Here is a 19,684-nt window from a genome sequence, read left to right as displayed (position 1 = left end):
CGTCCGGTTGTGATGACACACCAGTGAGTCTCTGGACAAACAAAAGCGGTGACTGCGTGTGGAAATCCTCTCTATTAGGTCAAGCTCGGTGCAACGTGTGAAAAAATGAAGGACCAGATCAAAATCTTGAGAACATTCATCAATAATTTATTTTCTTACTCTCAAGAACCACCACGGCTTCTCATCATGAAAATTCATCATCAATTTCCAACAACACAGTTTTGTAAAATGTAAAGTTACTATACAAATTTTTAATAGAAAAAAGAATAAATTAACTGTGGAAATTTGTTTTTTTTTTCAAGCCCACATTTTTTGTCTACAACACCTTAAATGTTTTGTTACAGTTGAAGAGAACTGATAAAAACGGAGTTACATGCGCTATGGGGTTGGTTGTCTACTATTAAACCGCCTGTTAAAATAAGCTTCATTTTGCACATCTGGTATTGGATCTATTGGTAATAATGAAGAAATGTCTAACCCCTAAAATGACAAAAGCAGTAACTGGTCATCTTGTAGCACCTGGAAAAGTTGTTTTAGTGTCAAAACCCGGACAAAAAGGTCTCCCTGGTTTGAAAACAAGGAATGGGAATGCTTAAAAGAACACACAAAATGCAACAGCGCCCCCCCCCCTCAAACGCTGATGCAGCAGATGAGTGAGGACAGAAGGTTCACAAAAGGTCGTAACAAGATCTAAAGTGGATCAACGTGAGATAAATTTGAACATTTGTCTTTGGGGTCATTTGTTAGAAGGACATGCATAAGATTGTGTTCTTTAGCACACAACTAGCAGGTAAAGAATTTATAGGAAAAGAGTTTTATTTGCAATAAATACAGCGATAAATTCATATTGATAGTAGCTACGGGTTTTTAGAGACTTTATCTGAACATGATTGACTTCTGGAGAACCCACCATGAAGACAGAGGTGACAAATACCTCAACTACAAGAGATGGTTGAACGTGTGGATAAACGACAACACAGCGTGACGTACGGGCTCAGATCAGTACCACTCCTCCACAGCCGAACATCAGGGAAAATCTATAAATGTGATAGAAAGTGTGTTTTCAAATGGTCAAAAATAAGCCTTTTTGTACATCAGTCACTTCAGATAAAGAATAATAAGACACAAAAGACCAACCAGCTTCATACAAAACCAGATGTGCTTCTTAACCCTGTTCTGATCACCAGAGGAGTGACTGGGATGTGTGTGGCAATAAAACTCAATTTAAAGGTTTGCTCCACAGTTTTCATAAATGTCTGGATTCAAGCAATTACTAGCAAATTCAAAACTAATTACTAGTAACCTAATTGCATTTCCAGCCCTCAATTGGCTGATCATTTTGTGCTCTACCCCAGTTTAACCGAGGGTCCTTTAGATGTTGTTTATGGCTTAAGCTTCTGGCCGGGACAGAGAATATGTTTGTCGTGGTGCGAATTTACAGAACTACTGTGAGTTTGGAGATGGTGAATGGAAATTCTCTTGTTACATTTCAGTGATGGGCGTTGGAAGAGTCCTGATTTAAGGGGAATGCCAATTTGGAGCCAAAACTGAAGAAGATAGAGTTGAGATAAGAGTTAAAACGACTCAGAGAGGTTAGTTGTCATGACAACACAACCTGCAGCTAAAAAAAAGCTTCTGTTTTAATGAGATGTTACTCTAGCAGTGATGATCTGGATCGTGGCTCCAAACATTCAGGACTGATGACCTTGTGATAAACAGAATTTTAAAGTGACAAAAAAAAATCTCCCAAATCTGCAAGTGCTGCTCAAAAAGATGCAGACAAACCAGTTTGAACAAGAAGACCAGTTTCCATAACTGGACGGCGTTTGTTAATGCTAAAGTCCTGGTCTGTATCTTCGTCGGCGTCCTGATTATGTTCCTTTGAATCTGTGAAGTCAGTGAAGTCAAAGCCCACTAACAGAGGCATGCCCTGCTGATCCAGCAGCTGCGTTTGCAGGTGCATTAAGCTGACGGGCGTCATCTCTTTGATAAGAACGAATGGACAACTCAAGACAAAAGACGAACAATGGGAATGGTAACATGGAAATGCAGCAGAGTTCATCGGGGCCAATAAATCGGTTTGAAAGAGGTGGCTCAAATCCAGCAAGTGTCTTCTGACGGGGTGGGAGTGCACTGTTGTTGTCTAAGTGCTACGAGATGTGATATGTAACAGGTCAGATGTGTGAGGAACCGGTCTGATATTCCGCTGTGCTCTGTTCTCTCCTCCTCTCATCCTGATGTCCCTTGGTCGGTGTGCTTCAGAAAGGGTGGCGTTGTGCAGTAGGGAGATGGTTGAAGGGGCTCTTTTTCAGTCCTTAGAGCCTGCTGTCCAGCTGAGGGCAGAATGCAGAGATGGGGCTTCAAGGATGAGGTTTTGATGAGAGTAGTGAGGGACAGTGAGGAGGCAGTAGGAAAGGACAATGAGTTTTTTTTCTTTTTCTAGGCGCTGTAGGAAGGTGTCAGACCAGAGTTCCGGGTTTGGCCTTGTCTTGTCCGTACCACTGCACATCTGCCAGTTCTGAACACAGGGGGCTGCTGAGAAAACAACTGTCACTGAAAGACCTGCAAGAGAAGACGAGCAGGATCACTGACAGGCAGCAGAGCAGCATCTCATCTCCATGGCAACATGAGTGGTTTCAGGAAAGTATTTCACCAAGTATCTCAAATGTTTGATCAGTTCTGAGGAGTGGATTGTGAAGATAAAAGTCACCAGAAATCATGCAAAGATCAGGCACAGATACAGAAACAGAAGCAAGCTTGCATGACCCCCCCCCCATAAAAAATACAGAAGATCAACAGCAAACGTTTTGCAGCCTCAGGATTCATGATAAACACCACTGTGGAGAGAAAATAGACTCACTCCGATTTGTGTGTGCGTATTCTTGATTTGTAATTCATATAATACGTTTTGTGCATAAGTAAAAACAATACAAAATTTAAAAAAAAAACACAAAATACAATTTACACATGCACAAACTAAAATTACAACAGCTTGAAACTAATAACACACGCAAATATTTAAAAATGACACACAGTTTTACTGGATATTATTTACAATCTAAGTTCAAAACGGCTGATAAGAAAACTCTGTTAAACGAGCATTCTGTAGTATGTAAACGCATCACTTACGGACCAGTTTGTGAGACGTGAAGAGTCTCACCATAGATCCGTGAGTATCTGATGTTTCATGTATGCAGAAGAGGTGAGTCATGCCTAATTTTTAAAGATTTGTGTGTAATTAGTTTCAGGCTGTTGTAATTGTAATTTGTGCATGTTTAAATTGTATTTTTTTCATTTTTTAATTTTTTTTTACTAATGCACAAAACGTATTATATGAGTTACACACAAATCCTAAATTATGCATGAACAAATCAAGAATTACGCACTCACAAATCAGAGTGAGTCTCTTTTCTCTCCACAGTTCACCCATTGCTTATCAATGCTAAACTTGACTGACTCCATAAATTTATTCTAATGCTTTAAAAAAAACACAAATTTCTAACTAGAAAAGTTGCATTGCCTGCGATAATGCTAGTGTGAATGCCTGTTGCTGAAAGTAGTCACTGAAAAAGTTTAAGCTTTTTGCTGAAAATGGTGACGCAATTTACTTTAACTGCTGTAGGGATTTGCTGAAAGTGCAAAAGCTTTTTGCAAAATGTTAAATTAACTTAAAGACCGGAAATTTTGAAAAAGAACTCTGAAAGAGGGCGGAAGTTGACCTAAGTTTCGGAAAAAAATTGTGGTAAAATTGCTTAAAACTCCCTAATACATGCCAATTTTGCTAAAATATTGCTTAAAAATCTTGCTTAAATGTGTTAAACTCTAAATTAGCCCAAAAATCCTTAGTAGATGCTAGCACATTTCTTAAATACTAGCTAAACTCCAAAATAGCCTAAAGTTATCCTGTTGCTAAAATAGAAACTAAACTCTAAATTAGCCTAAAATCTCCAGTAGATAACAAATTAGCCAAGAATGTTAGTATGATGCTAAAATATTAGGTAAACTCCAACTTTTTTTTAAATTACTATAAAAGATTAAAACATAGCCCATGAATATATGTAATAGTTTGTTGCTAATCTACTCAAAATGCTAAACTTTGAAGACTTTCTAATTAATTTCCTATGGTGCATATTTTTTTTCCAAAAACTAAATAGTTTATGAATACCAAAAATACAGAATGGAGAGAATGGAGGCTGGGAGCTCAGACGATACCTCTATGCATCAGAGCTGGGCTGAGGGGACTGACAGACGTCCTCACTGGGAGAGCTGTCTGCTGTGCCTCTAAAGCAGGAGAGAGCGCACACACATAAAGAAAGAGAGGGTTAGTGAAGACAAGCAGGGGAGAAGATTAGGAATTAATAACAGAGAGTTCAGTGATTTTTTTTTGTTTTAAATGAGAGGTATAGAACAGAACTGCAACGTGAAAAGGAAGTTTAAAAAAGGGTGTGGATAGAGGGAGGTGTGTGTGAAGATGCAGGGGCAGAAAGTGGAGCACCGCGGCAAACTCCTGAACTGTAATGGGAGTTTCTTACCCGCCCTTCCAGTTGAGGATGTGCTGTGGACTGCAGGGCGGTGTGGGTGTGGCTGCATGCTCGCTGGAGGGCGTCATACTTCGCTGACTGTGCGGGGATGCAGCTGGGGGAGGGATAAACGGTGAGACACAGAGGTCAGACAGGTCACCAACTTTTACTATGGCTAAAACGCATGATTGAACATCGTGACCTGATTGTTTTGCACAGCTCTGGAGTGAGTTCAAACTTCCCACATGCAGCTAAAAGCTGATTCATGAACTCATCAGTCTTTCTGGTTCTCACCGTGCATTGTTTACGAGTCTACGTGATCCATTTGAAGGGCAGAGTTCCCCTTTAGTAGACTCAGATTTAAGTCCAATTTTGCATGCTTTGCTATTATTCTTTTTTTTAAACAGCAGATTGTGTTCTGATTCCTGATTTGGCAGTAGCCTTGTCAATCCATCTCCTTTGTGCCTGTCTCCAAACAAAATGTCTTGAGCAGACTTTAGTTTTCGAATATTGCAACCATTGACTGTATACAGAGAACTGGATCCCCCTTATGTTCTAAATAAAAGTAAATAAAAAGTACGTACTGGTTCCAAGAATTAAAAATCCCATAGACTTCTAATGAGAAATAAACTGCTAACAGTTAATCGGTCTAAACATCTTGCCAATCCAAGTTTTTTTTTATTATATTTTTTCTTTGGCTGATGTTATTCAAACATATTTTCTTGCGACCCAACACAAAAACTGATGGACATACATTATATGTGCAGACAAGTTGCACATCACTGCATTGCCTGCACGTATTTTAAGTACGTTCAAGGCTGAATGTTGTTGTTGATCCCACATATTATTTAATCTAACCGTAACCCTAACCTTAACCTTCCTCTGGGTCTGTGTGGTCAAGAAAAAAGTTCAGCACTGGCTGTACGTATTTACAAAATTACGTGAATAATCACTTTCTTTTTCTTTATCACAAGTTATAAACTGACTAATCAGACGCCTCAGTTAAAGCATGTGGCTCCAACCTCAAACATTTGAGTGACATTTTTTCCGAGCTGCTTTCAGTGGACTTGGAAAAAGCTCAATCATGATTGGCCACTCTAGTTGCTCAAGAAACGATGACCCAGACCGACTCCGACCAATCACTGTCGACTGGCTCCAAATGGTGGCATCCGTTTTGAGGAAAAATGTCGACTGAATTGGCTTCGTTTCACTAAGGGATTTTCCATGGGTGATGTCACAGCTGCTCTGTCCAGTTCTTTATACAACCAATGACTGCATACAGAACTGTTTAATGTGTTACCTAATATACTATAAAAATGAATTCTACAAATATCACATCCTAAATACTAACTTTGTAGTTTAAATGTGTTTTTTATGTGAATGGAGTAAATGCATAAAAGTCAAAAAGTCCAATAATACACATTTAAGAGCATATTTCAGGTTTCTGCTCTGTACTCCTGAGGGTCACATGGTCTTCAAATTATTGCCAGGTCTACAGTAGGGTTTTATTAGACACATTGTCCAAAACAAACATCAGTCAGAGTTTGAAGCTGCAAGTTTTAACTTTACATAAAAACTAAAAAGGATTCTTCATTTTCTTTTTCTGATGATGTGATCTCCTAGTAGGACTAACATTTTCTGGATGACACCTGAGAGATACTTCTTCACCTTTTATGAGAGTGGAGAGACAGTAAGCAGGATTACCTGGTGAGCCCTTGATGAGAGTCCCAACGCGACTCCCTCGACCATGTCCCAGAGTGCCTTGCTGCGACCCAGTCTCAGAGGAGGTGGATCCTGAATGCGAGTGGCTCCTTTCCTTCAGGCTCCCCGAGGATCTCTGGTACCAACACCGTAACTCCTCAGACACGGCTGCCCTCCCCCCTCCACCACCACTACCGTCTCTCCCCAATGACGGAGTCCGTACGATCTGTGAGCGTGACGGCGTGAGGCGGCCGCTCCCCTCGCCTCCCTCCTCCCCTCCCCCCCACGCCTCTTTGTACAGTCCTCCGGCCGTGTAGGAACTGGAGGTCTTGAACTGAGCTTTGACGCTGTAGTGGCCCTCCTGGTCGCTCTCCAGGCTGCGCACCACCACCGGGTTGGGGCTGCCCTCCACGTACAGAGGGTATTCTTTGATCCGGTACTGCGAGGAGGGCTGGCTCTGGCTGTGAAGGTAGACGCCATGGTGCCCGCCTCCTATCCCACCTCCTCCTGATCCTCCAACAGAACCGTTTTTAGCTGCCAGGTTTGGCATAGAGCCCGAGTTCGAAGAACCTAAATGACCTGCAGATCTGTGGAGATGAAAAATGATGTTTAGTTGAGGCATATTTGCAAAGAAGGATTTCTTCATGAGGACCTCCTCTCACCTGTGCCTCTGACGCTGCCTCTGCCTCGCTTTAGAGGGCGAGTCTTCTCCCAAAGTGGAGTAGTTGGGGTTGCTCCCAGGGCCCCCCCCAGATGGGTAGTAATGCTCTGAGCTGCTTTGGCTGGTGCAGGATGAACAGTCGTCCAATGGGTCAGAACCATTGGAGCTGCGTCCTGGACCGAGGAAGAAGTCAGGACTGCCCAGAGTGTGCGGGTGAGCGTCCGGATCAGATACTAGCAGTTTACCCTGAGACTCAAGGCTGGAGCTGCGGTTCCTAAAGTGCTGAGAGAGACTGTGCAGACGTGTGGGACTGATGTCCACTGACCTGTGATACAAAGCAGGACAGATCATTGCATTTACAATGAACAACCAGACACTTTAAGACAGATTTTGAATTCCTGAGTGATTTGCTTTTTAACCCTTTGGAACCTAGGGCCTATAACTGTCTGCCTTTGAATTTACCATTATTTTTTAATATGAAACACTACCTGCTTGCTTCTTTTGTATCATTTCAATCAGCACAAGTTCACCTATAATATATTATATTATTTTGTCATATTTTCCATGTTAAATTCACAAACTAGACATAAAATCATACAAAAACAGAAAATTCCATCTGGAAAAAAAAGTGATTCCTTTTACTGTGGAAACCCCAAAAATGTTTAATTTAATAAAATGCCAATCACAGAATATTCTAATACGTTTAAGGTTATTATAGAGAGTTTCATGATGTCTGTCGGTTCCAAAGGCTTAAGAAAAGGAACAATCGGTGAACTGACCTGGTGGAATGTACATAGTGTGGAGTTCTGACTTTCATGTCTGGGGTTGATGGCATGCTGGACTGAGAGTTCCAGTGGGGCATGTTCCTGATGGGGCTGTTCTGAAGAGAGTTACTACCCCCTGCGTCAGCACTCCCCGAACTTGGAAAACGTCTGTGACTAAAAAGAGATGTAGAAGGAAAGAATGATTTCTGAACGAAACATGTATCAAGTACATCTCCAAAGTCTGTTCAATGTATCACCTATAACACCTATAATGATGTTAGTCACTTGTTTGTTTTTAACTAAAAAGTATAGCTTTGATTAAAAAGTACAATTTAAAAAGTGATCAACTGTAATATATAAATATATGTCTTCACGTTATTTTTTTATAGGACAAATAAAAGTTTCCTCACCTGGAGTGAGATGAGCGCTTTTTGACTTTTTCATACGGCTCATCCAGTGAGGATTCGCTCCACATTTTTGGCTTAATGGGAGATTTATCATAGTCTGAGCGCGTGTAGTGCATATGTCGCAGGCCGTCCAGAGACTGCGGGGGTGGGGGCCGGCTATGAGATGGCGGTCTGGGAGGGAGGCCCTTGTGGGGAGATGCTACCGGAGAGAAGGTTGGGGTACCTGTGACTTGAGGATCATCTAAAACAAGGGGGCAAAAGAAAGCTTTTTTAAAGGTTTGTCTCATCTCAAATCAAGTTTCAATCTTGATTATCGATTGGGGAAAAAACAAGACTTACCATCATCTAAAACCAATGCATCTGATAATGAGCTGTCTTCAGAACAAATGTTGGCTTCTACAAGAGGACAGGAAACAACAAAATAAGAAAGATAATATTAAATGTTCATGTTTTGATTTATTTTATGTAAAAATAGATATAAAATAGATTGAAACAAGGCTGAAAATACTCCAAACATGACTTCTGAAGAATAAATCATTTTGAAAAAGAGGTGACAGCTCAGACAAAAGCAGATATGAAAAGGGTTTGATTTCCCTGTAGCACACAGGAGGTTATGGGTACCTTCGATGATAAGGGACGCCCTCTGTGTTGGTTTCTTGCCTGAGCGGACACGGTACTCATTGATGGAGTTTTCAATTTCCTGGAGCTTTTTCAAAGCGTTCAGATAAGACGTCTTCCTCTGTTTCTTCAGCTTCTTGCTGCTCACGTGAGGATCGCTGGCGAGACGCCTGGCTGCTTCCGTAATCTGAGACTGAATGGCAAACTCGCGCTCCAAGCGCTCCAGCTCCTCTTCCTGGCGGAAACACGCACGCAAAAAGTCAGTAAACAAGAGCCATATCCCCAAAAACAACGAGACTTATACTGAACTTTTAAACTTAAACTAACTCTTTTAGAAGGTAATAGTAGCCAGAGAAAGCATTCTGATAACATTCTATTATCAGTATTACAGAACAAACATAACCAGTACAAATATAGAAACATAAATAAACTTGAATCCATAACGTTTTAATTTGGATCAATTTAATCCCAGATTACTCAAACTGAGGTAAAAATTCTGAAAACTTGGCTCCACATCACAGACTCCTCTGATCCATTGTGTGCATGATTTGAAGGTGCTTACTGAAAGAACAAAAACAGCTTTTGCTTGTGCGGCACTTTTGTGATGTTCTATCCCTGGACTGTTTTCAAAGCATACAACCACAGCATTACACACATGTGGGTGCACGCACAATCCTACTATCACCACTTCCTGTGGTAAGAACTCTTGCAGGACTATATTTAGAAGCTCTGCTCCTTTGGAAAATGTACCCGTGGCAAAAAAAGTACAACTTTCTTTGAACCTAAATGTCTCAGGTTTTAAGCTTCACTTTAACTTTATATGGAGCTAAACCTTTCATGTTTTTTTTTCACTTATTTTAACTTAAAATAAGTTAAATTAAAGCTAAATGCATATGTTAATGCATATGTTTAAAATAGTAAAACCTACAGTCTAACTTCATGTTTTTGTAAGTCTTCTGCAAACAACGTGTGTTGATAACAAAGAGCAAAAACAGGAAGTCTTTACCTCTCCCTTAGGTAGAATTTTCTGCTCATCCAATTTAAAGGCGGTTCCGATCTTCCTCCTCACTGTGGGAGGCTCCTCCCCTGGATCTAAAGGATATTCCTTTGGGAGCTTCCCTGTTAGTTCCTAGAAGGAAGGAGAAAAGAAAATGTAAAAATGCAAATTATTAATAAAAAGTTATTGAAAGAAAAAAAAAAGTTGTAGTAAATGTCGATTTGTACCGCTTCTCTGATACAGATGCTCTTGAGTTCCTCTAGTCGCTGTTTGAGCGTTTCCTCCAAAGCTTCCTGCCTGGCCCTCAGTGCTGCCAGCATGTCCTTTTTAGCTGTCTGGGAGCTGTCCGATTCCTGAGAACCTACAAGGTGCAAAGAACATGGAAAGTAAAGCCGCAAGTCCGAACTGGAGGGTAAATCTGAGAGGGGGGGATCCACTCCAGTGTGCACCTGCTGCTCTCGCAGGATGTTTACAGGGAAGTGAATGGAAGGTTTTGATAAGAAAGAAGAATTTTTGCTGCAAGTTTGTGTGAGCCGTGCAAGGAAAGGCCAATTTAGGACAAAAGTGCGTGACGCACTTCTCCAAGGTCCTGAGATGGTGCCAGTCTTGTTTGCAACAGCCCCCCCACCACCACCCACACACACATACACAGAGTTTCTATTCGCTGCTCCCTGGCTGACCTAACACAACTCTCCACACAGTCAAACATTCACACAATACAAAAGTAACCACAGCTGAAAATGTTTTGTCGCAAGAAAAATAAAGAAAGAAAATGTTCTCTATTGTTATGAGATGCAAAACATTTAACTGGAGTTTTGGTTCTCTGGTATGAAAACAGAGACAACTGAGAAACAGATTTTAGGTGTGTAAGTTGGGTTTAAGGTTTATGCACCAAGAAAGAAACATCAAAATTGGAAAAATCAGTTTAGATACAAGTAAGACTTAACTGTTACACTAAAGTAGGAGAATCTGGTAAAACTGACCCTGGATAAAAAAATAAATAAATTAATAAAAACATTCCTCAAAGGATGAATAGGAATTCTTCCCCTAGGAAATTCTCCCTTCCCATCCAATTGTAGGGCATTTGGAGGGGTAGTGGTGTCAGAAATTATTATTATTTTTTTTTATTCTGAGCACAGAAGTTTACATTTAAATATAAATAATGAATTTTTGTTTTTGCATGACTTTATAAAGTTATAAATCTGATGTTATGGATTTTCCGAATGCTGGCAGCTACGAGCTAATATAGATGATCGGCAACTAATGATGATGTCATCAAGATTAGTAATGTCCGAATCTGAAAATAGTATTTTTCAATGTCTCTCCGTATGGAGGGATAAATGTAGGGAAAGAGAGAAGCCGTAGGGGTGATGGAAGAATTGGGATTTGGCCAAACTGATGAACTTCAACCAGTAAAAATGAATACACATCTAAACTGCAATGAAATGTGTCAAATGGAGACAAATATAAACGCTCAAGAGTTGGCAAAATAAAAAAAAAAAATACCTCTGGTTCACACAAGTTTAAATTAAAGCAATAATGAATAAAGTAAGATACTGACACAATTGCTTCTATTCTTCCTATAAATGATGTTAAAGTATGGTTCAAATCTTTTCTCACTTGTCTGCACGATGTGATCCAGAACAACAGTCTGACTGAATGTTCAAGTCAAGCTTTAACTGCAGTTTGACTAAACCTCCTCACCTCAATAAGCATCGACTGTCTGGGGGCCAAAACTGAATAAGTGTGAGAACCTTCAACAGGAAATGTGAAGCAGCAGCTGTTTCTGTCCTTTAAGTTTTCAGCAAGACTCCTCATTGTCTGCACATGCATACAGTACATTGGCATATCGGCCCTCTGTGACTGTCAGTCTTTTTTCTAGATTCCCTCTTTTTGCTCACACACACACTGACCTGATGAAAGAAGGCTGCCGCTGCTGCCACTGATAATCTTTCCCTTGCTGCCCATGTTGGCCAGCTTGGACGTCTTCAAAGTTCCTGTTTCTGTAAGATCTATGGCGATCTCGCTTAAACTCCGTGCAGCGTGGATCTTTGACTGCAGGGAACAAAAAGAGAGATTCATCATCATCATGAAAATGCTCCATCGATGAAAAACATACGTTCACACCTCTATTGGATGTTTAATTTATAATCTTGGAGGAAGGACTAACCTTGCTCTGCTTGCGGTCCAGGTAGAACTGGTGTTGGCTAATAGCCATGGCCCAGATGGACTTGATGAGGGCGGGACAGGCGTACCAGGTATGCACAGCAATGCCACTGTGACCAAACGTCCTTCTCGTTACCGACGCCCTACAGTTGGAGCGGAAACGAGACCTCCTTATATACACTGAATGCAGAAGGAAGCTCCACATTTAGGAATCAGAACACAAATGATGGACTATTCCAAGAAGAACTGCTCACGAAGAAAGATGGCATTTTTTCCCCTTTTTTTTGTACAAAGCCACACACAGCGCTCTCATTACTTCAGTCACTCTTTAGTGGAGCAGTGGACCGGTCTAATGACAGCTTCCTTTAAGAACCACTGCTGTCTATTTCACCAGGCCTTTGCAACTCCTCACTAGGAATTACCACTCTGTACAAACACATGTGCAAAGTCTATATATGTGTGCTGCTAAAAGCACACGAATGGTAATAATTAGATTTTTAATCTGCAAGAGCTTCCATCAGAACATCCTCAGTTTGTGACAATTAAACTGCCAAGTTCCTGTCTGCTTTGCATAAAAATACTTAAATGAATGCCACCATAATATTGTTTTAATTCTAAGCTAATGGTTCCCCAAATGTATCTCTGACTGAGAGAAAATTAGCATTAAGCTGTAATACTTTTAAAACTTGAGTAGAAATCAATGAAATGCATGAGTGTGAGATAAGAAGTGTCAAACTATCATTTCCTCAAGTGAAAGTACTGCAAAAATCAGTCAGTTTGTGATATAAATTTACCTCCTGGGGTCATGAACTTCCACTGAAAACTTCTTCTCTCTGAAGTAAAGGTTCTCCAGCTGACGCCATTGGAACACCTGAGGTTAAAAAGAACAAACAGATCACAGGTCAGCATGTTTCACTTGTACTCCAAAGCCTTTTTCTCATCCCTGAATGCTTCAAATTCAAGAAGGTGCGTGGGGGGAAAAACCAGAGATGATACAAATAAAGCAGAGATCCAAGGTCTATGATCAGGCCCAGACTAAATAGTCTTTTAAAGCAGATCCCCAAGTCGGATGGCCTCACTCTAGAACAAAACAGCCTGAGAGAAGGTTCTTTTTGAATCCCCAAACCTTTTTTTCTTGTAATCCGTCTCCTTTTTGAGTAATTAAATCCTTAAAAAAACAAGGTAAAAGCAGCTGGAAAACAAAAGGCTCCCTAAAGATGTACTCCACAGCACGTGTTTCTCCTCTGTCCTTCCGACCATCAGAGAACAGAAAGTTTGACGGTGGTGGTGCTCACCATCTGCAGCCATCTGTATATTTTGGTGGAGAGAAAGCGTGTGAGGTAAAAAAACGTCTTCCTCTCCTGCAGCTCTGCTGGGAGGGCTAAGATGAGAGGGGGGCGTTTATGCCTCCCCTCTCCCCGTGACCCCTCCTCCCTCCCTCCCTCCCTCAGGGATTGTGGGTTTTTGCTTGGAGCTGTGGTTGGGAGGTGTGTGTACAAAGAAAGTTTGGGTGGAGGGGGTGGCAGTGGGGTGGTAAAGTGGGAGCGAAAGCTCCAGCAGCCTCGTGATTGAAGAGCTCTTGTTTTGCTAGCCAGATCTTTCTCAGCTCACAGACATTCACAAAGCCTTGAGTCTGCTTCTTGTTAGAGAGAGAAAGTAAAAGTAATGTTCTGTATCTCCTAACCTCAAAATGACTGGAGGAAAGAGCATAAAGATGAATATTCCAACTGAAGAAAAGGGAGTAAAAGCCAGAGAAGGGAGTAACAGGTCACTGCACAGGAATTTTAAAATCTTAGTAAAACAATGAACAGAAGGAGGAGAGGACAACAATATTTTTCTGTCTATGTAAATGTAAAAAAAAGGAAAATAAATCTGTTGCATTATCAAAGTTGTTGTACCGTACCCTCTCAGTGGAGTGTAAAGTGCTAATGTAGCATGCCGCTAAATATAGCAGGTTGAAAGTTTGAGAGTGTTTGGGCTAAAACTGTGGAGATGAGACAGGTGGCTAAACATAATCCTGACAAAAATATTTCAAAAAATATTAATAAATCAAAGATAACTTCCCATACTAAATTTTAAGTGTCAGTTTTGGCGTCTTGAGATACACTGCTACGTGCTACCAAATTATCCTGAGACTTAAATTTAGGTGTTGTGCTAACATTTTGCACGGAGTTCATTCTAAAATTTGGAGCCTGTGTGGATGACTGTCAACACAGCGAGTATCTGATGAAAACAAGCTGACAGCTCTTTCCGATTAAATCAGTGACAGCCCCGTGGTCCCTCTGTAATTAGGGTTGTACATGTGTGTTTACACACGTCGTGCACCCTCTTCGTTTTGGACCGTCTACACAATGGCACGAACACACATGAGCAGAGGAAGTGGCTGGTCATTATTCCTCCAAAAACAAGGCGCTCGCGTACACAGCCCACACCCGTTCTACAATAATGCCTTTGAAAGAGGGCTTGCATTTATGGCGGATGAAAAGGGTAAATCTGATAGTGTAAATGCCTTTCTTTGGTGATCCCTTGAGATGATTTGAAGAATAGGAACTTTAAATAGCTTAGGTCAGTCTGTATAGATCGAGGAAAAGAATAATTATTTTTTAGACTTGGACTAGAGGGACCCAAAGACCATTGTTTCATCCATGGGTGGGGTTCTAGTGTGCGGTACTAAATCTGCGAGGTCTCAAAAAGATGGACGTACAGTCTCGAGGCACTTCCTTTTATTTGTTTGCAGTTTTAGAATGATTGCATTTGAGAGGCACTTTATCTGGACTAAAACTGCCAAAAATGAGTTGCTGCTGTGATCTCAGCCTCTTTCATCACATGAAATGTTTATCAATATGCAAGGAAATGCATGTGGGATGATGTCAAAAAGAACCACATTTTCCAGTGCTTGACAGTAAACCTATGACTGCATCACAGCGTCGACAAGTGAGACATAATCAGTCAGTAAGAGAGTGGGACAACATTAAAACTGTAATCCCTGTTTGAAACAATCACAGGACACAAATGAGACATTAGAGGTGTGTGATGTGACCTTTTCTAACCATCAAGGTAGAAGCAAATGCATTGGGGCTGAACAGGTCCTGTTGTTAGAGGTTACTCTCTGAGTCAGTGCTTACTGTTACTCAACTGTCTGGCTCATAGGATGACCATCAAATAGGCACTTCCTCCAATTCAAACGGAGATAACATAGTCTCCTGACAACATTTGCACCATTGACTGTACAAGTGAACTGGAATGATTGACCCCTCCTCACAAAAACAAGTGCTCACTGACTCGAAAAGCCAAAATCTCAGTCTTCTCTTGATTTAAAATATATTTTTATATAACACTTCCTTATATTTGTTAGAAAACCCATTCTTGCTCTGCTACTTTACTAATCCTATTTTTTTTCATGATTATTTTTCAGTAGTGGCCAATCAGATCGCTCAAAAAAGTATGTGGTCTTATGCTGAACGCTTGATTGGCAGATTTTCCCGAGCCAGCTTTCAAGTGGTGGGGGTGTAGACTTCCAGCAAGCTCATTCCTGATTGGTGAGAGAGGTTGCTATAGAAACGTTGTCTCAGACTGACTTTATCAATCACTACTTATTGACGATCTCTGGTTCCAACATAATAATGTCTGTATTGTGAGTAAATGCCGACTGAATTGACTTTATTTGGTTGAAGCAGGAAGACAGGCATTCTCTATGGATGATGTCATACTCACTTTAACTTTTTTTGTAGTTTTGCCCACCTAAATGATCTAAAATGTTTTATCAGCATTAAAAACCTACTGTGATGGTTAGTACTCTGGCCTTACAGTCAAAAGTCTTTGGATCAAATCCTAGATTGGTCATTTCTCATTCACAATCAATGAAAATTTGAAAACATTTTCCTCAGTAATTTCTCCACACAAACCAATGATAATTTTCCTTATAGACACACAAAATGATCATCATCTTCGGAGGGCTGTACCTAGATATAATTTGCACAAGAGAATCTGCTTCTTGATCAGCATAACTTCCTACTAAAATACATGAGTCCTCTATAGCAGACATTTGGAGGTAATTAAACATCCGGTTTATGTGAATGTTGGGCAGCTTTTCAATGGAAAACAAAATTACTGATGAGGCAAATAGCAGGAATCTACATCTACCATCTGGAAGTGTGATGTCAGTTAAGCAACACTGGAAGGTAACTTCCTCCATTACTGCTTTTAACACAATAAATAAAAACACATTGCAAGCTTCCTTTCTGAACATGTTCTCTGCTACCATCAGACTATAGATTTCTACATTGAGCTGTATGAATGAACTTGTCCAGAAAAAAAAGAGAAACTGTGACCTTATTTTAACTGGATTAAACTGGTCAAGTGGAAAAATACAGTAGATGTTTTCCGTTTTAGCATCACTAACACTGATACAAACCTGTTTCTGAAATATCTTAAATTCAAAACCCCAGCTCATCAGAGGGATAGACAAAAGTGATAAGAGAAACAGGCCTTTTTCAAAGGAGCATTTTTTTCCATAAGAAGTTTATCCTTATTTGGTGGCAAGACTTGAAATGAATTATTACAAAGGAAAAACTTCAAAAGACACTTTTATATTAGAATTAATGAAAAGATTCATAAAAAGGGAAGACAGAAAGATCACGCGGAGCTTTAGCTCACCTTTCTCGGTTTCACTTTGTCTTGGTAGTCGTACTGAAAGATGCCTTTATAGCTCAGACCCAACCACCAAGGGATCCCTTGCTTGTCCTGAAAAAAAGAAAAAATAAGAAAAAGAAAAAAAACCTGCATGTTAGAAGAGCTTCATTTCATTTGTAAGTTTCCAATATCTGCAAGCAGGCCCAGAAACAAAAAAAGAAAGTTATGTGAATGCATAAGGGAAAAAAATAAAGGCAAAGCAGTAAAACTGTACCTTTACAGCATAGTAATGTACTCCATATGTGGGCAAAGACTCAACAATGCTCATATAACTGTAAGGAGCAGAGAAGCAGAGGTTTATGAGGAAGACGGTCTTCCACACACTGGACAAACAAAGCAAAATCAGGGATTTCCTTACTTTACGATAGCCTGCCCCCTCGACTGCCCACTGAGCTTCTTGTAATGCTCTATGACCCTGTCTTCACTGTGGGACAATAACAGGAAACGGAGCATTTTTAAAAGAGAGAGACAACAGGTGAGAAGGAATGTTTGCCCAATAGAAGAGTATCTAACCAGTAAGCCAGAGAAGGATGCTCCTTTAAGGCCTGAGTGGGCAGAGCAGGCAGCTTCTTCAGGTCAGACCTGGTTGCATCATTGCTGTGAAATACAGGCGAAGAGATCAGATCAATCTGCTTTGAGTAGTAACCCACAAACCAAAAACGACAACAAATTTTATAAAAACTAAAGATGTCTTGTGATAGTTAAAGAAAAACTGATTTTATGTGAGTCAGATAGTCTAGTTGACAGAGAGGAATAAATGTTGATGTTCTGAACACTCTATTTTGAGGACTGGGTGCGGTTCATTTCTGAGCAGCTGCAGAAAAACTGACAGTGAGCCAGGAGGAAAAAAAGAGGGATAAAAAAATAAGGTCTAAAAGTTAAAAATAGCTTAAGAAATGGGAATGGAGCTAGGAAAGATTAGAACAGAGTAAATGAGGCACAATACCAGGCTTAATACTTTATTGTAATCCTCTAGCCAATCTTCAGACCCCGTTAAAGCTCAAAAAGGTACAGGAGACTCTGGGACCATGACAACCTTTGAGTTAAAGCTTTGAAACACATCCCCACTGTCTACCTTCACTAAACCATTTCTTAGGTTTATACAGGATTCTGCTCTTCAAGAAAAGTGGACTGATGGAACCAGCGCTGATCTTGGAGTCGCTTGGCTGCTCATCTGAGTAGCTGCTGTAGTTCTAATTGCAGATGTGACTTTAGGCTTTTACATGTAGACTGGTCCATTGGTTTGGCAAAATGGCAAATAACTGGATGTGATATGAGCAGATGCAAATGTTGGCTAATATCCTATGACTTGGAGTGTGTCTTGGCATGGCTCACACTCTAAAGTGGTCATAATAAGAATGGGAAAGATTTAAAAACAGGAATTTTGACGTTGATCAATAAGGTCAAATGTATTCTGTAGATAAAACAACCGACTCCCAAATGCAAATGCTAGTATATATTGTGGTATATACAACATTTCCAAAGCCTAAAAGTCCTAAAAGGCTCAAACTAACATAAAATATGAACATTTTTACCAAAGATTGTCAACTTATATCTTCAAATGTTTCTGCAGAGGATTGTTTTGTACAGGTTCTTTATACTGGGTTCCTACTAGTTTCTTCAAGTTACATTTCAGATTTTTTAAGACCTTTTTTAGGATATGCATATCAAAAATTAAGACCAATTTCTCAGCCTAACGGCATTCAGCATATTGGTGTATAATGACTGAATCCATTATTTGATATGAAAAATTCGTGGTTGAAAAATTACATTTTCAAAAAGAAATGTGAAACTGAGACATTTCAAAAACCACAGTTTTTAAGGCTCAGATATCAAAATTTAGGGTGTTATTTCCAAATTCAAATATCTAATGCGTTTAAGACCCTGATAATAAATGGGCGCAACTATTGAACCCAAAGAAGTTGTGTGAGAAAAAGTTAGATCTTGTTGATTTTTTGGGGAGGAATGACCAGAATGCTGTTTAAATGAACTCAGTTGTGCGTCAGAAAGAATGACAAAACATGATTTTTATCAGAATGGGGTAGTTGCCAGTGCATTGATACCACAATCCTGGTTTCTGGCAGAAGAACACAGCAGTTCACAGCTGTAACGTCTCTCTGATGTGTGTGAATCATTAAAAGGGAACAGTGCTGGTTTAATGACACCAGCTTTTCTTTACAGCGTGATCGCTGAGTATATATGCCTATAGTGTGAGGATGAGTGTGTGTGTGACCGAGATATAAAACAAGGGGGAGTAAGTTGAAAGGAATGTCTCCAGAGAGTGTCACATTCCAATCCACTGCAGGATGTGGAATTTATTTACTTCTTTAACCAGCGGATATGAGGTCAGAGGTGACGACTGCTGTAGTTAGTTATCCCCGCTGCAATAAGGAGGGTGTACCTTTGGGCTATTAAAAAACCTGCAAACCTAAAGGGTAAATGTAATCGAATCTTCAGAAATGGGAGGTTTTCATACACTTTTGTTCATCATATTAAAAAAAGTAAAAATACTTTATTTTTAAGTATTTTCTTTTACATTAACATAGTTGAGGTACATTGGAGAACAGAGTTTCTCAAGTAGTCTCATCACACAGGCATGCTTAAGGTTGAAAGTCAGACATTCTGTCATTGAAAAAAGTACACGATGTACTTATAGTTGATGAAAATAAGAAATGATAGATAATAAAATAATAATTGATCATTTACCTGGTAAAATCCCCTTTTGCCTCCTGTGAAAAGAAACAGAAACCGTGAGAACATCAGACATTTCATCAGGAATATGGAAGAAATCAGGTACATGTTTGTTTGTTTGAAGTAATGAAGCCGTAAAGACTGCACTGCTGGAACCAAAGAAGGACATTAAACCTTTAGCTGAAGTAAAACTTCAAAGCCTGAGGAACAGATACCTGATACTGTACGACTGCACCTGAACACACAGAGCAAATACCTCCACAGACACACACAGACAAGCCAGTCAGCCCCAGCATGTGTAACCTGACATAGCAGAATCCCAGTTAATGGTCTGAGCTTCTCTGAGAGAAGACGATAAAAGACAAAAGATCTGGGATCAAAGAAAAGGGCCCTACGGGGCTTTGTGTTCGGGTGGCAAAAGCAGTAGTGATGTGCGAGTCGTGAACGAATCGTTCAAAACTCGCGAG

At 40.1% G+C, this 19,684-nt stretch overlaps 1 protein-coding gene across 11 annotated transcripts in view; it reads right to left on the bottom strand.

Annotated features, from left to right (window-relative positions):
* Positions 1 to 124: 124 nt before the first annotated feature.
* frmd4a (FERM domain containing 4A) overlaps positions 125 to 19,684 on the bottom strand; it is a 102,215-nt gene continuing 82,655 nt past the window's right edge. For 6 of the 11 annotated variants that reach the window (XM_024280911.2, XM_024280912.2, XM_024280909.2 and 3 more), the window contains 18 exons: positions 19,233 to 19,255; positions 17,040 to 17,123; positions 16,885 to 16,950; positions 16,741 to 16,798; positions 16,491 to 16,577; positions 12,629 to 12,705; positions 11,839 to 11,980; positions 11,582 to 11,723; positions 9,896 to 10,029; positions 9,678 to 9,800; positions 8,675 to 8,906; positions 8,393 to 8,449; positions 8,057 to 8,318; positions 7,662 to 7,820; positions 6,884 to 7,207; positions 6,225 to 6,808; positions 4,533 to 4,635; positions 125 to 2,562 (listed from right to left, as the gene is read on the bottom strand). In XM_024280911.2, the coding sequence (XP_024136679.1) occupies positions 2,460 to 2,562; positions 4,533 to 4,635; positions 6,225 to 6,808; positions 6,884 to 7,207; positions 7,662 to 7,820; positions 8,057 to 8,318; positions 8,393 to 8,449; positions 8,675 to 8,906; positions 9,678 to 9,800; positions 9,896 to 10,029; positions 11,582 to 11,723; positions 11,839 to 11,980; positions 12,629 to 12,705; positions 16,491 to 16,577; positions 16,741 to 16,798; positions 16,885 to 16,950; positions 17,040 to 17,123; positions 19,233 to 19,255 (2,760 nt within the window). In that variant the 3' untranslated portion in view covers positions 125 to 2,459. Of the gene's footprint in view, positions 2,563 to 4,212; positions 4,282 to 4,532; positions 4,636 to 6,224; positions 6,809 to 6,883; positions 7,208 to 7,661; positions 7,821 to 8,056; positions 8,319 to 8,392; positions 8,450 to 8,674; positions 8,907 to 9,677; positions 9,801 to 9,895; positions 10,030 to 11,581; positions 11,724 to 11,838; positions 11,981 to 12,628; positions 12,706 to 16,490; positions 16,578 to 16,740; positions 16,799 to 16,884; positions 16,951 to 17,039; positions 17,124 to 19,232; positions 19,256 to 19,684 lie in introns of all 11 variants that reach the window. The other 5 variants (XM_024280910.2, XM_024280915.2, XM_024280906.2 and 2 more) reach the window with 5 other exon arrangements.

The sequence above is a fragment of the Oryzias melastigma genome, linkage group LG6 (assembly GCF_002922805.2).
Source record: "Oryzias melastigma strain HK-1 linkage group LG6, ASM292280v2, whole genome shotgun sequence".
Classification (NCBI taxonomy): Eukaryota; Metazoa; Chordata; class Actinopteri; order Beloniformes; family Adrianichthyidae; genus Oryzias; species Oryzias melastigma.
The sequence above is the reverse complement of the archived record's forward strand: the minus strand, read 5'-3'. Positions and strand labels throughout refer to the sequence as shown.